The following is a 16,351-nucleotide window of genomic DNA, read 5'->3' on the forward strand; positions in this document are numbered from 1 at the left end:
TTGAACCGCGGTCCCCGATGCTTTGCTAAGCTTGTTCCAAGTAGGCGCTCTAGACCACTGAGCCATCTCACCAGCCCCAATTTGTTCCATTTTGATATCCAAAATTAATTCCAACTAAAATGCTGTATTGATTTATAAGGCTGTGATTCTTTTCTAGTATTTATTTATTTATTTGCGGAACTGGGGATTGAACTCAGACCTTTGTGCTTGCCAGGGAAGCATTCCACTGAGCCATCTCTCTGGCCCACTAGTACTTATTTAAATGAGTAAATAGGCTAAAATGGTACCCACTCTACTTGCTGCACCAAATTTTAAATAGCGCAATAATTAAATATTGGTGTAATAGTCTGTCATTAGAAGAAAAATGAACCCTAGTAACCAGCACAAGTCATAATTATGATTAAAATACCATAATTAATTAATATGAATAAATAGTTTATTTTATAAATGATAGTGGGAAAGTGTCTAGACATTTGGAAAATTGATTAATTAATTAATTACATTAGACTCAAATTAGATCAGGCCACTCCTCTAACTACTAAAACAACCTATTTTTCTAATCTGAATGTTTATAGTACCTTTTGGGCTACCCTTTAACTAGTTACTACCTGTGTGATAAATCTTTAAATTTGAACTCACTTAAAAGTAGAATCATGTTGTACCCTAAGAGCCAGGGGCATACTATCCATGGCTTCAGCAGCCAAAGAGGAAAACTACATGGGCAGAGGTCAAGCTCCTTTAAGAGAAGTATAGGAAGCCAGTGAGTGTCATCAAAGTATCACCTCAGAAAACAACTCTAGAGAAAGTTCAAAGGACATTCTGGCTTGCAAAGTCTAGGTCCAGGCCAGAGCCTGGCACATTCAGGAACCAAACGATTCCTTGAGGGATAAAAGAAATGAGTCCTCAAGGAATCCTTGAGGATAAACATGAGACAAGAAAGCAGCTCCTTGGAAGGATTTTGGGCTGAGAAAGAGCTGTACGCAATGAAACACCAATTTAACTTCACTAGAAGACAAAAACGTGATTGAACAATTTGGTGAGCCAAGGACAAAGAAAGAGGGAGTAAGACAGTGAAGATGGGTTGAAATGATTAACTCTATCTTGTATCCAGTAAAATTAAGGAAATTAAAGTGATTCCAGGTAAACTTTGAAGTCTGTGTAGCCCAGGCTGGCCGAGAACTCACAGCAGCCCTTTTGCTTCAGAACTTGAGTGCTGGCATTACAGGGGTAGCCACCGTGTCTATGAAACCACTGCTTACATTTCTTTTCATCAGTGCTCCTTACTAGATAACAAAAAAAGGAAAATACATTACTAACATCTTGACTCCTTTCAATTCACACAAATCCCAAGGCATTAGGAGAAGTAGGGCCTCTTAAATCTATATTTTGAAATGCTGTAAGAGGCATAAAAATGAAAGCTAGTACAAGGACTTTAATTAAAAATATACACTGGGTACTTTGTACAATCCTAGTAAAGTACCCAAGACTGTATCTTCATTAGAGAATAATGAGTAGTCCCACTCATAAAGTCTTAGCTGCTCAAAGTCTGCTGACCTCAAGAAGATGAAATTGTGGTTCTGGTTTTCACTCCTATTATCAAAGTTTATTTCCCTAACATGTCTGTTTTAGTGATTAGTTCAGTTCTCTGTTGCTGGCAGGAAATACCCAACATCTACAGTGTACAAGAGGGGAGGTTTCATTTGGCTCATATTCTCAGTACAGGATCAGCTGACTTTAGGGCAGAAACATGATGGCAGCAGGGAGTGGTGAAGTCAAGTTAGTTTCTCTGTGGCTGGGAAGCAGAACACAGGGCAAGAGTACTAGAGGAGATACAGCATCCAAAGTTGCTCCCCGTGACTGCCTCTACCTGGTCTGACCTCTGAACAGCCTATCCAGCTATGATGAGTATAACACTCCTGTAATCCAGTCATCTGTCCAGGAGTCTCTTAATCAAGTTGAGTTTGTAATTAAAGTTAGCTGGCATATTTGCTTGAAACAGTTTCATGTGGCTGGTCCAGGAGCTATGCTTTCTATAACCACTTTGAAATTTAAGATCAGGAACTTAGACTTAGTAAATACTTAGTATTTATACCTGTAGTCAATATCAATAGGCTTATTCACATAATAATTATTTTCCAATAAATTATGAATAGGTTGATTTATAAATTTTCAATGTGTTCTTTCTTTATTGGGACAATAGCTGATAATAGCTAAAGACTTTTTTTTAGCAACACCATAAACACAATGCCAAAATTCAATTATTCTATGTAGATCGTATATATTTATATATTATAATTTTTCTATATCACAATACATATTTAAAACCAATTTAAATTAGCAAATAAAAGAATAAACAACTTACTTTAAGAAAGATAAAACAAGAAAGCAACCATTTTTTCATGATATTGTCAAAAAACAGATACATAAATACACATGAACTGCAAGTTGATTTATGCATAAAAGGCTAGTGCCAGATTTTCAAAAGGAGCAGATAATTTAAATAATGTTACATTTATGTAATGGTTTATGAATAAAAAGAAATGGCTTAATATATGATGCTTATGAACACTTAATAGTATTGGTACTTACAATAATGACTGTCAGGTATTATAAAGTTTTATAAAAAGAAAACTAAGAATTTATTCCTCAAGTGTGATTTGAATACTGAAGAAATTCAAATAGAAATAATCTCTGAAAGAAATATGTTTTTCAGTAGAAGCAGAATCTTAATTTTTGCTTTCTGAGAATTTATTATTTATATTCTGTAGAAGTTCAGCTATAGGGGACTAATACCTATCTATGTTCTATATAAACGGTGCACTATAAAGAGTTACAGAAACAGTGCAACTTAGCTCCAAACACTGAAATACTGATCTCAGAACTCTTCCTCTTCATCTGAGTGGAATGATCTACCGATCTGCTACAGAGGCTTTATTTGTGGTCTACCTGCTCTTCCTGCATGCACTCAGTTTAATAACTGTATTGCACAAATGGATGTTTCTGCAAACTATGACTGGTGTCAGGCGAAGAACGTAAGATGGCTTGGTACAAAGGGTGGTAGGTACATACATGTCTTTCTTGAGAGAGAAGGAGATATGTTCTTTTATGCACATATATATTCATATATACATGCATCTGTATGCTATTAAGTCTAATAACATCATCATTGCATAACATGTTTAAGCTTGCACACTTCCAAAATACTACCTTATTTAAGCCTATCAATGACTTTAGGCATCTTTGTTACTTCTATTTTATAGAATAATTTCTTCCTACTGTGGATTTTTGTGTATTCCTGCAATATCCTATATTTTGAAAAGTTTAACATTATTATTATTATTATTACAATTATTATATTTTAGTAACTTTTCCTAAAACATATATCTAACTCCCAAATGTCAACATGTTAATGGAACAGTAATAAAATGTACAAAAAAGGAAAGATTATGAGGCAAAATAAATTCATGCAGCTTTTGGGTTAAACTTCAGTCTGTTTCTTCTGATCTCGGGGAGCTCATTGTATGTAATTATAATTGATCAGTCCTTACATATAAGGTTGGCATACGCAAGGTTTCAAAGGTGACAATAGAACCCTTGTGGCCTGGAGTGTTTTGTACGAGCTGTCAGCATATGTGGCAATTCTGTTGCGAAGTCTTTCTGGAAATAAGCATTTTTTTCTCTTCAACCTATCATAGCAACCAACTGTACCTGAAATTGTATGAATGCCTTGCCTGTTACCTGAAATCCAGAAATTTTCTCTCGGAGGATTGAGAACATAATAGAATTAAAAACTAAATTTTTGTGCTCCCCACTGTCTATGAGCAAGTAATTTATTTTTTATTTTTTATTTTTTTGGTGGAACCGGGTATTGAACTCAGGCCCTTGCGCTTGCCAGGGAAGCACTTATTCCACTGAACCATCTCCCCGGCCCCTGAGCAAGTAACTTTAAACATAAATCACACTGCAGAGATGATTCAGCTTTATCGTGGCTAGTCATATATACTTCATTTCTTTAAACTCAAAATATGAAGAAGATTATAGTTTTAATAATAAACCATTTGCTTTTCAGGGCATATAGACAAAATCTTGTTCTTATAGCATGGACATATTTTCTCTTTTCTAGAATCCTTTTAAAACTAATAGAATTTGATTTCAATTTTCCAGAACTAACAGTAACATAAAATAATTTTGATTGTGTCATTCGAAAGGCTTTTTGTATTGCTTAGCATTGAGGCTAATTACTTTTCTGTGGATGTCTCTGGTCCACTAAGAATAAGCCATGGTCAAATAAACTTGCTTACATGTTTGGGGCTGAGAACGGATGAGACAGAGAAAAAGAAAAGGGAACACTGAATAGCTGCAGTTGGGACCATTTAATTATAGCAAACACAAACCTTCCTCAAATTCTCAAGACTTTCTAGAACCCTGCTCTTCAAAGTGTGGGGGAGACCAGGAATCCCAGGATCACATGAGAGCTTATTAAACAGGAAGAATCTCAGCTCCCTAACACTACTGAATTAGAATTTGTATTGTACAGCAATACTAAGATGACTCTGATGCACATTAAAATTCAATGCATTTTGAAAATAGTGAAGTCCAGGAGTCCTTTATTAGTGTCTACTTTAGTGGCCAAAAACCTTCATTTTAGCACTCTTCCTTTGTTTGTCTCATATATTTCTGAACTAAAACTATTTTAGGTAAGAATAATCGTAAAACTTTTATAATAATTTATATAAAACCTTGAGAGTACAGTACTAGCAAATTCTTCCGGAAGAAAGTATGATCTACTTGCTAACATCATCAGATCACAGCATCACAAACCGGGTCACTTTTTCCTTATGTGAGGCTTGTAGATGCTAAGCAGTTAATAACCAGAGAAGTGTTCCCATTGAGCAGCTTTTATGACATTTCATCTTATAAGGATCAGGAGATCCAGGATTAAGATTGGCAATGGCAATGGAAATTTGAAAGCAATGCCTAACCTAATTCTTTTTTCCCCATAGATTTTTTTTTTGAGAATTCATTGATACAGACATATTTTTATGTGTCTACAGTAGATAAGCCTACTCCAAACAGAGTTAAGATATAACGGAGCGTATCTTTATTACAAAATAAGCTCTAAGTTTTGAGGTACATCATTCAGAGTAATATTATAATGATAGTTGAAATAGCTAATATTGGTGTAGCAGTTAGTAGGTGCCAGGTAGAAGGAACTATGCTTCACATATATTGTGCAATTTAGGACTGGCAGCTCCCTAAATGTAGGCACTATCATGACGGCTAATTTACAGATTGCACCTGAAGCACAGTGAACCATCTTCTCATTTTCTGGTGTCCTGTATTCAAAAGGCCTCTGCATAAGAGACAACTCTACATCTTACCTTAGTCTTAAGATAAAGTACAAGCTCTAAAGCTTGGCACTTCAACTGTCTTTAACGATCTGATCCTTACCCACCTACCTATCTTTTCAGCTTTACTAACTTCCTGTTGCTCCTCACTATTTACCCTTCACACTGGTTCTAGTGAACTGCTTCACACAGGTATGTTCTAGCTTTCACAAATCCTTTCCTCAGCATTTGTAACGACAAGACCTGACCACACTATGCAATTAAGGTCATCTCTAGAAATCTTTGCTAGTATTATAACTAGAGTTATTTGTCATTCATCTAGGCACATTCTTCTTATAGAATTTACATCATTCATTTAGCATCTAGCACAGGGATAAGCATGCTGTGAGTGTTGAAATATATTTTTCTAATGAATGATCAAAATTTAATAATCACTGTGTTTGTCTCTTAATCTTCCTAGCAAGAAAAGCTTTGCTAATGAGCCATTCCCTATAATTTCATCACATAGGAAATTATGAGAAGGTTTTCTAGACAAGGACTTAGGGAATCTAGATTCTCATACCTTGACTGTCATTTAGTAATTAAAAGACCTTGAACATTGACTCAGTCACTTTTCTGTGTGTGTCCTTTCCATGTGCCAGGAGAGGTACAATTTAGTGGCAGTGAGCCAAAGCAGCGGTCACACTGGACTAACCAACTCCATCTTAGCACTCAAGAGAATCTGCAGCAAATCTGGCCTAATCTGATCAAATCAAAAGACTGCCCTAAGGTCCTCATAGATCTAAAATTCCATATGAAATAAGAAAAGAAACTTCAAAATTTCCTAAATTACAGTATTGAAATACATAATTATATGAAATGACACAAAGAAATAACATAACATGAAATAATAAAACAAAGGAAATCACTTCATAATCAGTTTATGATGTAACAAGTCCATGAATGAAAAATTTTTTCTTTCTTTCTTTTTTTTTTGAAATTGCATGTAGAAAATCTTTAATAATCAACCACTTGCTGGATAACCCTGCCAAAGTCAGACAGAAATATAGAACTGAATCTTCAGGTAAGGAACTTTTGTTTGGGAATAAACAAATACAATCTGGAACACATGTACATCGGTTTCGCATGTCAGAGCAGCACAGGAGAAAAGTTAGGGTCTCAGTGGGGAAAGAGAAGAGCTATCTATTATGCAGGAGCCAGGTGCTCTTACAGTCAAGTGACTGCAGTTACCAGGTAAGACTAGTTTTAATTTCTGCTAGCCTACTTCATTAGATTTGGCTTGGGAAGCTGTCTGTCAGTCAAGGTTGTTTAAATTTTTAGCTGACTTTGTTCTGCTCACAGTCTTTTGATAGTTCATCAGGCAAATACTGAGAGTTTTTCCTTTATGGGTTGCTCCAGCTTTCTTTGTCAGGGTTTGACCTGAGTGATGAAAAATTTTTTCCATGTTAAAATCTATGTGCTATGAAAAAGTGACATGGAGCATCTTTTAGATATTAACTTTAATTTTGTCTGATGCAAAATATTGAAATATATTTTTATGTAGTTGGCTTGCCAAAGATAAAAAAGGACAGAATCATTTCAGGGCAATGACCAACAAGTAGAAAGGAATTTTCTGTATGTTAAGTAGACACATGAATGGCAATGTGCTCACTGGGTTTTACTTATGTGATGAAATTTTTGATTCATGTTAATTGGTTTAAAAAAGGAAAAACATTATTGAATAAATTGTATAGTAAAAATTAAACTAGACTTTCTGCTGCTTCATTATGAAAGTTAGTTGGGAAGGTTATAATCAGTTAATTTGTATACAGATCTCAGCTGGAGAATGTTTCAAATGAATAAATACAAAGAAATGTATAGGAAGGTAAAGTCTTTGTTCATGCTTACAAATACAGTGCTTACAGACAAGACTGCCTTTGTCATCATATTCTGAGAGGTATCTGGATAAGAAATTGAATTCTCTAAAAATACTTATTCTTTAAAAATATTTTTTTTAAATGTATTTGGTTGTTACAGGGTCTTACTATGCAGCTTGGACTCAGTGATCCTCCTGTTTTCAGCCTCCCCAGCGCTGGGATTATAGACATGCACCACCATGCCTGGTCTCAGTGGCTGGCTCAGTGTACCCAGGGGCGGGGCCCGTGTGGCATGTGGTGCCAGGGATCAAACCCTGGACCCTGTGCTTGCCTAAGCTTGCATAAGCAGGTATTTCACTCTGCTGAGCTATCTCACCAGCTCTTATTGAGTTACTCTTATTATACCTAAGAGTTTAATCAATTCCTTTACATCCCATAAACTTAGGATGCCTTTCCTGACCTACCCTAAAACTAGCTGGGCATAAGACTGTAACAACTAATGGCTTATATAGGCCCTAAGCTCTAGGACAATATTTGTGGGACTACATGAAGCATACAATATTGACTTTATTTTTCTACAAGAGCCATAATCATGGAGACTAAAATAGGCTTTGAAGTTATACTGTGAACTAGCTTATGTTATAGTGAAATCAGTGCTTAGAATGAAACTTTTACTAAAAATCTACCAGTCAGTTGGCGAATGAGCTCTGAGGACAACACAGGTGATGCTCCTGCCACCCTCTCATGCCAATGCTGTCTCTTCAGGGCAGACCTCAGCTCTCAATGATTCATTATGAGCAGCCATAACAGCAGCACCAAAGGAGTGGCACATGGGCAGCTCAGGAGGTTGTTTCCTTTTTAAATTTTGCTTTGCTAAATAAATACCTCTGTATGTTTGTGCGGAAAAAATAGCTAAATTGTACATCTGAGGCAGGAGTGACATGTTGGAAATGACAAAAAGCTTTCTTTGTGTAACTAAATTTGAGAGCGTGAATAAACGAATTTCCCCCATCTGGAGACTCTCAGACTAGACAAGGCTTACAAATTAATATATATGTATAGGTCTGGGGCCTGCAGGAAATTAGGTCATGTCTCAAAGGGAATCAGGTGCTGACCACAAGTCAGTTTATTTACCCTTTTTCTTGGCTTCTGAGAATTGAGATCCATAGCAAAGCATAAAAAAGTGCATTGATAAGAAAGATAAGAAAGTCATTCTTCACAAAAAATTATCAGAACCTATGAATTGCTTAGTGCAGTTCAGAAATAAAGTAGAGAAGTGTAGAGGCATTTTTAAAGAAGTTAGACAGGAGATCGACTTTCCTGATCCTTCTTTCCTAAGATCTCCAGTCATGTCCTCTGAGGGCTCTGTGTATGTCCTCTGGTGAAAGGGTGACATTTAGGAAAGCCAACATGGGGATATTCCAAATGAATTCTGTCACAGAGTGATGGTAGGAAAAGCTGGGGAATTTCTGTCTCTCAGAAGTCTCCTGTGGCTTTATCTTGCGCGGAGGTCTGAGTTTCTTTCAAAAAAGTTCAAGATTGATTTTTGGTGAAAACAAGGAGTGGAGGATTTTTCTAGCCAACTAAGAAACAGATTCTTTTGATAAGTGTCAGATTGAGATTTAAAAATCTTACATAGGGTCCAATGACAATTCTCTAAGTATGACTACGAGAACAAGGTAGATATTTTAGCATAAGGGTTATGCCTTGAGAAATGTATTTTTCTCTGAATTTGCGGTGATTAAGTTGAGTTTTTAAAAGTGTTCACATGCATAGTAGTTCAGATTTATTTATGCAGAATTTATGTAACACTTGAAAAATTGCTTTTGAACTTTTATAGCTTATAGGGCTCAAAAGTTTTAAGGATGATCTTTGTAAATATCGTGTCTTTTCTGGAATCATAAATTCTTCTCTTTTTTTTGGTACCAGGGATTGACCTCAGGATCTTGTACTTCCTCACCCCTGGAATCATAGATTCTTAAAGAGAGCTCAATGTGAAGTACATGTCATTATTACTGTTTTATTTTTATTTTAAAGAAAGAAAGAAAGACAAAGGTTGCTCTTGCTACTCACAAACACCTCAAATACAAGGGATTATTTTCTTATGGTTTTAAATTGCACACACCATTTTACTAGCTCTGCACTGAAACATGTCAAAACAAGATCAAACAATATTTGTGTAAACAGCTCTACAGCCTAGCTGGTCATTTTGAGTAGCTTAGATATTTTTCAAGTTACCTTAGGCTGAAAGTTTAACCCTCTAATTTTTTTAAAAACTACAAGTTTGTTCCAGAAAACTTTTTGAAAGAAATCACAAGTATCATGAGAGGGAGGGGAGGGGGAGAGAGAGAGTGAGAGCGAGAGAGCGAGAGCGAGAGAACAAGAGAGCAAGAGAGAGGAGGGGAGGGGAGGGGAGGGGAGAGGTGGGGAGGGGAGAAATAAGAATATATTGATAGGTTCATCGCCCACCTCCTCCAAATCGTTGACAACCCTTTCCAGCTAAAAATATAAACTGCGACAAAGACAAGCCCTTACCCACTTCCCACTTGAGAAGGCTGTTGTCCTCCCTCTCCATCTTGCCGATGACATACCAGATGCACGCCATCCAGTGGGCGAGGAGCGCAAACATGGACATAAGCAGAGTCAGGACGATCGTGCTGTGCTGAGAGTAACGGTCCAGCTTCTGCAGAAGCCGCAGGAGGCGCAGGAGCCGAACCGTTTTCAGGAGATGTACCAGAGACACCTGCGGAGGGGACAGCAGCACAGGGGTGTACACGGGTTAAGCTCATGCTGCGAATGCACGTTGACTTGTAGCCATTCTGAAGCGCTCTGAAATAAGCATAGCCATGATTTCATTCCCAAGGTCACTTTTGTGGATGTTTCTTTGTTGATATACTATATCCAAAGGATGAAGAACGATAAGATGAAGGAGGATAATTAAATTTATTTGAGTAAAGTCTTCCCATAGCTAATTAGAATTTATATCCTTTTTTTCCACTTGACTGATTAGAAAACAATTTCATAGACAAGATGAAGAGAATAAGGAGTAAGGACAGAAAGCAGGAGATTATACAATCAAAACGCACTCTCCACGTTGGTCCTGTCCCCAAAATATGTAAAACTAATGGAAAGGGTGATTTGAGAGGGGACATGGGAGGAATGACTAAACTATGGTTTGTGTATGTGCAAATCTGCCAAAACAAAACCCTTTACTCCATATAACAAAAAGACACTAATTAAAAAATTATAGGAAGAAGCATCATTGTAAGAGAAAAATTTGCTTTTAAGCTCTGTGTGATAGTAAAAAAATTTTTGTTGTGTCAAATCTCTGAAATAAGGTTGTTATTGTAAAAGCCACTATGATTAATATATACTGCCTAGAAAAGTTAATTTCATGCACTTTGATACACAACTGAAAGAGAAGGTGTCAAGTGTGAAAACATACAAGTTTCCACCCCTTTTACACATTTTCTTTTAACCCTCCTGCTCCTTCCCCATGTAAAGGATTTGCTTCACAACAATAACTTATGTAGATTAAATTAACTTGTTCATTAATTAGGTTGCTTCTTACCTTATCAGTGGGCAGAGAAAATACACGGCTTAAACATAAACCTTCTGAGCTTTCACTAGAAAGTGTGCTTTAGAAAACTGAATGGAACAATACTTTCTGAAAAATCTCTTACATCCTACTTTTTCATGCATTAAAGAGACAGACCAGTTTAAGTGGTTATTTTCCTAACTTTAGGGTCCGAATGAAAATACGTATTTTTGCTATCTACTAGCGTGGTCACTGTCACTATTTAACGAATGGTGCACATAACACTCTTTTCACATTATCAAAGAGCATTCAAGGTGGAAAACACAAAATATTAACTAGGGGCCAGGGAGATGGCTCAGTAGAATAAGTGCTTCCCTGGCAAGCACAAGGGCCCGAGTTCAATCCCTGGTTCCAGAAAAAAAAATTAACTCATGTAAAAATAGAGTTTGATAAATTTCTTGATCTTACCTAATTTTGGGGGGTAAGTGTAGAGGAAGGGAGTGGTTTGTAGGTTCTAATTAACTGCTCTTTCCACTCTGAAGCATAATCATAAGCAAAGTCAGTTTGCTTTCTCTTGTATTATTCATTCGGCTCTGTTAGTCATCTTTGTTTACCTCTAAGAACAACATACCTAGACCAGTGCCTGAAATATGGCGGAGGTTCATTTAATCCTGATTAGATGAGTGAATGGATTATTAAAGTAAGATATATGATACTTCAGCCTCTATATAAAAAGATATTCAATAAAACTGTGTTCAGTCCTAATCTTGTGAATTACTTTAGACTCATCTACAGCAGAACTTCAAGGACTTAATGGAATCCTAAGCATAGCCTTCTGCATTTCCTTCTGCGGAACTTGACAGCTGTCTGTTCTTTTATTTCTTTTCGTTGTTTTTCTGTTCTGAGATCTACCTTTTTCTTCTTTCCAGCCAAGTTCTTACCTCTCATTTTCAAGCTGGATGGCCACATAGTGCTAAGCTTTTGCAATCCCTCTGTTGTCACTTAGAGGAATTACTGGGGATGGAGTTTATTTGAAAAGTTGACAAACTTAGATAAATATGAGTAGCTTCATAGGTGAGAAGTCCTGAATGGAGGAAGACAACTGACTAGATGGTATTGATCCCTCCATTTTTTCTGCCCAGAAAAGGAACATCCAGGAGAAGAACATGGATCTTGCTACCTTCATATGAAAAAAAAAAAATCATTTGCAAAACCAGGAACATTAACCTGTATTTCCAGCATGAGACAGCCCTTATTATTTTCCTAAAACATTTTTAAAAATGATACTTGTTTCCATCAGATTTTACCGCTGCTTGCTATACATGTGAATTTTGTCTTCAGGAATGGCAGAAAGAGGCATATTTGATTTAAATGTAAATATGTAGTCTGAAGAAAACAAGTATGCTTGTCAATGATTATATCTCTTACAGTGCCTCCCATAGTGACATACAAACTAGGTTTCCATAAATAAATGTGTGTTAGTTAGAACATTGGCCATGAGCAATTACGGCCTGTGCAAAAGCTGAAGCACATAATACTTTCTCTTTTTTTATGGCTGTCATGCATCTTTATTATCATCTGTTGAGACACACTAACTGGATGCTCTTTATGTGTGGAAGACAATAACACTTGTTCATGGTTATCTTTTTTAAGTCTTTGTGGTATAAGCAAATAACTCATAATTTATACTTGAGAAGGAAATACAATAACTAGAATAAGTTTTTCTGTACAAATTGAATATTTTACTCACTAAATTTTTTGAGGAAGACAACAAATTTGTGTACCAATTTTTAATGTCATGATATCCTCAGTCTCTTGAAAAGCAGAAAAAGAATCATGAAAAGAAACTTTCTCCTTACTTTTTCTCCCTTTCTGACATAGATGTAGATTTTACATTCATAGGTCACAATAATTGAAAGGGAATAAAAGAACACTGGAAAGAGTAATACAGGAAATGCATGAAGATATGAGAATTGAACTTTTAAAATTCCTCTATTCACATTAAAATTAGGCAATGAAGGCATTAATAATATGTAAATATATTCTGTTATTTTAATATAACTTCATGTGTACGCTTTTTAAATGATCTTATTTATTCATTGTCCAAAACAATGGAATATAAAAATTATATCAGTATTTAGCAGGAAATTGATTTTAAAAAATTCTATTAAATGGCATTTATTTAACAATTTATCAGGGGGATACAGAAAAAAATTTAACATACTGGGAATTATATGCTTCTTTTAGACTTTTTTTTTTTGCATTCTTGCAAAAGCCTTGTTTTAAGTCATTATGCTTTCATTATAGTATACTTATCTAGTCAAATTCAATCTTAAAAGCACTTTAGAAAGCCCAGACCAAAAAAAAAAAAGAAAAAAGAAAAAAGAAAAAAGAAAAGAAAGCCCAGACAGCAATTCAGTATCGCCCTGATTGATCTTAAATATAAGATTTTTCCCAGTAGCTTTCTTTTGAGTTGCAAAATAAACCTCCCAATTTAAAAAGATTACTATCATATAGGCAATTAACAAGTACACAAGTCTGTACTAAATAATCAGGACCACAGTTGCATTTTGATGTTAAAGTCAATAATGCCTGTAATTGAAGCACCCATCAGTCTGTCTAACTTTGAAAGTCAGACCTTTCCATTCTTAATGTGATTTCCATGAAATGTTGTTCACTGACTAGAAATTTATTTAATTGGAACTAATTTTAAGTAAATGTTTGCAGGTTGAAGTGGTTAATACTAGGAGAAAATTGCATTGATGATTTAAATAGGACCTCTGTAAAAGCCTCTTATTTATGAGGAAGCACTCCATACCTTTAAGATTATCAATTGTTAGGTAGTAGAAATGGTTACTAACACTGGTAGGGATGCTTCTTTTCCTGTGAGGACTCACACTGAACAGGTTTGAGGAAGAAAGAGAACAAGTACCTGTCTTAATGCAAACTTAGAGAATTCGCAAGCATTTTGTTAGTTCTTGAATCCTTTACGTTTCTACCTCGTCCAACATTTTAAGGAAGATTTCTAACAAATAACTAAATTCCCTTAACTTAATTTTAGCAATCCTCCCTACCTATCTCCATTGATCTTCAGGTTTTTTTTTTTTCAGTAGATAATAAAATAGTTGTAGAGGGAGTTGAAGATTACAAAAGGAGGGAAAAAGTATAATTTCTCTGCTAAATTTTTAAGGCAAATATTGTATTTAATTAACAAATCACCATTTATGCTAAATTCAAGCTATTTGTATATAAATGTTCTGAGTATATAAATCAGTGGAAGTAGCTAATTCGGATTTCAAAGTCATTTCCTTAAAGTGGAGTAATGGTCCTGCATGTCGTAGATCATCCTTGTTATAAAGGGCACAAAATCCAGGAGGTATAAACTGCCATAAATATTTAAACTTGGAATATAGGACAAGAACACAAGAGTAGAAACCAAATGTAAGGCCCGTGTGGCAGGGAGGTCTTTACTCACCACAGTGACATTGAACGCATAGAGGAGATCAAATGGCAGGGCAGCGATTAAGTCAATGATGAACCAAGTTGTAACATAGTGGATGCAAATTGATCTTGCTTCGAAAATCACTTGGCCAGACTTGCTGACGTAAGTTGTTCGGAAATTTAAAATAATATCTGTTTTGGGAAAATAAGATGGGGGGAGGAAGAGAGGTAAAGGGAATAAAAAGAAAGAAATGACCAAAGTAAGGAAGAAGAAAAGACAGAAAGAAGGAAGGAAGGAAGGAAGGAAGGATGGAAGGAAGAAAACAAAAAGGAAGGGAAAGGAAGAAACAGAAAGAAAGGAAGGAAGAAAAGATAAGGGAAGGAAAAGAAGGGAAGAAAGCAAGGAAGGAAGAAGACAAGGGGGAAAGGAAGAAAACAATCATATAAAATTAAATAAAATTAGATAAATAGAAAACAGCCTATTTCAGATTGTTACTACTTAAAATACCCTTGATCTAGTTCGACATAACAAGCAGATAATGAAGAACTGTAAAGGAAGAAATATTTTCTGAGCATTTATTATGGTCCAGATTTTGGATTATGTATTGAGATACACAAATAAATATAAAAATAATAATAGTCAAAAATAAACACTCATTGAGGTCGGTGAGATAGCTCACTTGGGCTAAAGCGCCTGCTTAGGCAAATTTAGGCAAGCTCAGGGACCACGGTTCAAACTCTAGCACCACATGCAGTGCCAGCCCCACCCCCAGGGTGGGCTGAACCAGCCCCAGAATCCGGGCATAGTGGCGAATGCCTGTAATCCCAGTGCTGGGGAGGCTGAAAACAGAAGGATCACTATGAGTCCAACCTGCATAATGAGACCCTGTAACAACCAAACACATGAAAAGAATAATAAATAAAAAATGCTTACGTTGTACAGATACTGTTCTAAGAGCTAAGCGTGGGTTATTTCACTTAACCTTCATAGCATCTACTGAAGTAGACAGTATTGCTACCAAGTTAAAGAGGCAAAAATGAAGTCTCAGTGAGGAAAAATACTCATCCCAGATCATATTTGAACCTCAGATTAGTTTGAACATGGATAGAAATTGTGCAACGCTATTTAACTCTACATATAAAAGTTTTACTTCTTGTGAACACATGAGTTTCATTCTTACCTTAGAACTATGCCTATTAACCAAATACCAGGAATTTTTGGGTGTGTAGGTTAAATCTTCCTTTAAAGAGATATTTTACGTGATATATTTTTTTTACTTTTTCCTATATTATTTTATTATGCTTATTGATTGTTTTACAATATATGAAGTCTTCCAGAGTGTTGAACCAACGACAAAGCCATAGTCAAGTGAGTCATGGTAAACTCACTCATGCTGCTTATGAATAAAAACAACTCTGTAACTGTCACCTTACTTTGTTGGGTAAAATATCATTAAGGTATTTTCCTTAACTTGTTATAATAAGACCATAGGAAATTTCAAGATTGATACTAATGTGAAAGGGCAGTAATTATTGAGTATCTTATAGACTGTATTTTTTTTATTATTATTTGTTTGTTTTCTGAGATAGATTCTCCCTACATAGTTCAGGCTGGTGAATTTACTATATAGCAAAGGGTGGCCTCAAATTAATGCAAGCCTTCCATCCCAACCTCTGCAGCACTGGAATTACCGATGTGTGGCACTATGGCCAGATTATGCTAGGCCATAAGTTACATAATTATCAGATGGAGTGGAAGACTCTTAAAAGCTAATTTATTTATTTTTAATTAATTACTTAATTAATTAATTAATTTTGTAGTACTGGGGATTGAACTCAGGACCCTGCACTTGCCAGGCAAGCACTTATTCTACTGAGCTATCTCCCTGGCTCTAATTAATTTTTAAGACAGGGTCTCACTATGTAGTTCAGGCCAGCCTTGAAGTCACTATGTTGCCCAGGCTGGCCTTGAACTCACACTGACTCTCTTGCCTCAGCCTGTGATGATGGTTGGGATTATGGGCATTAGCCACCACAGCAGCTTCATGATGATTTAAATCATTCAACATGAGGTATGAGGTAAAGAATCTGTTGGGGTTGTGATCATAATGATAGTGACAAAAATTATTTATGATAATGCTCATTTTACATTTATGGATCACTTTTAT

At 35.8% G+C, this 16,351-nt stretch overlaps 1 protein-coding gene across 1 annotated transcript in view; it reads right to left on the minus strand.

The window, feature by feature from the left end:
- Positions 1-16,351, minus strand: part of Kcnh8 (potassium voltage-gated channel subfamily H member 8) — a 393,302-nt gene that overhangs the window by 122,165 nt on the left and 254,786 nt on the right. The window contains exons 6-7 of the mRNA XM_004631594.1: positions 14,218-14,375; positions 9,740-9,947 (exon numbers count right to left, since the gene is read on the minus strand). Of these exons, the coding sequence (XP_004631651.1) occupies positions 9,740-9,947; positions 14,218-14,375 (366 nt within the window). The remainder of the gene's footprint in view (positions 1-9,739; positions 9,948-14,217; positions 14,376-16,351) is intronic.

Source organism: Octodon degus, unplaced genomic scaffold (genome assembly GCF_000260255.1).
Source record: "Octodon degus isolate 3935 unplaced genomic scaffold, OctDeg1.0 scaffold00043, whole genome shotgun sequence".
NCBI lineage: Eukaryota > Metazoa > Chordata > Mammalia > Rodentia > Octodontidae > Octodon > Octodon degus.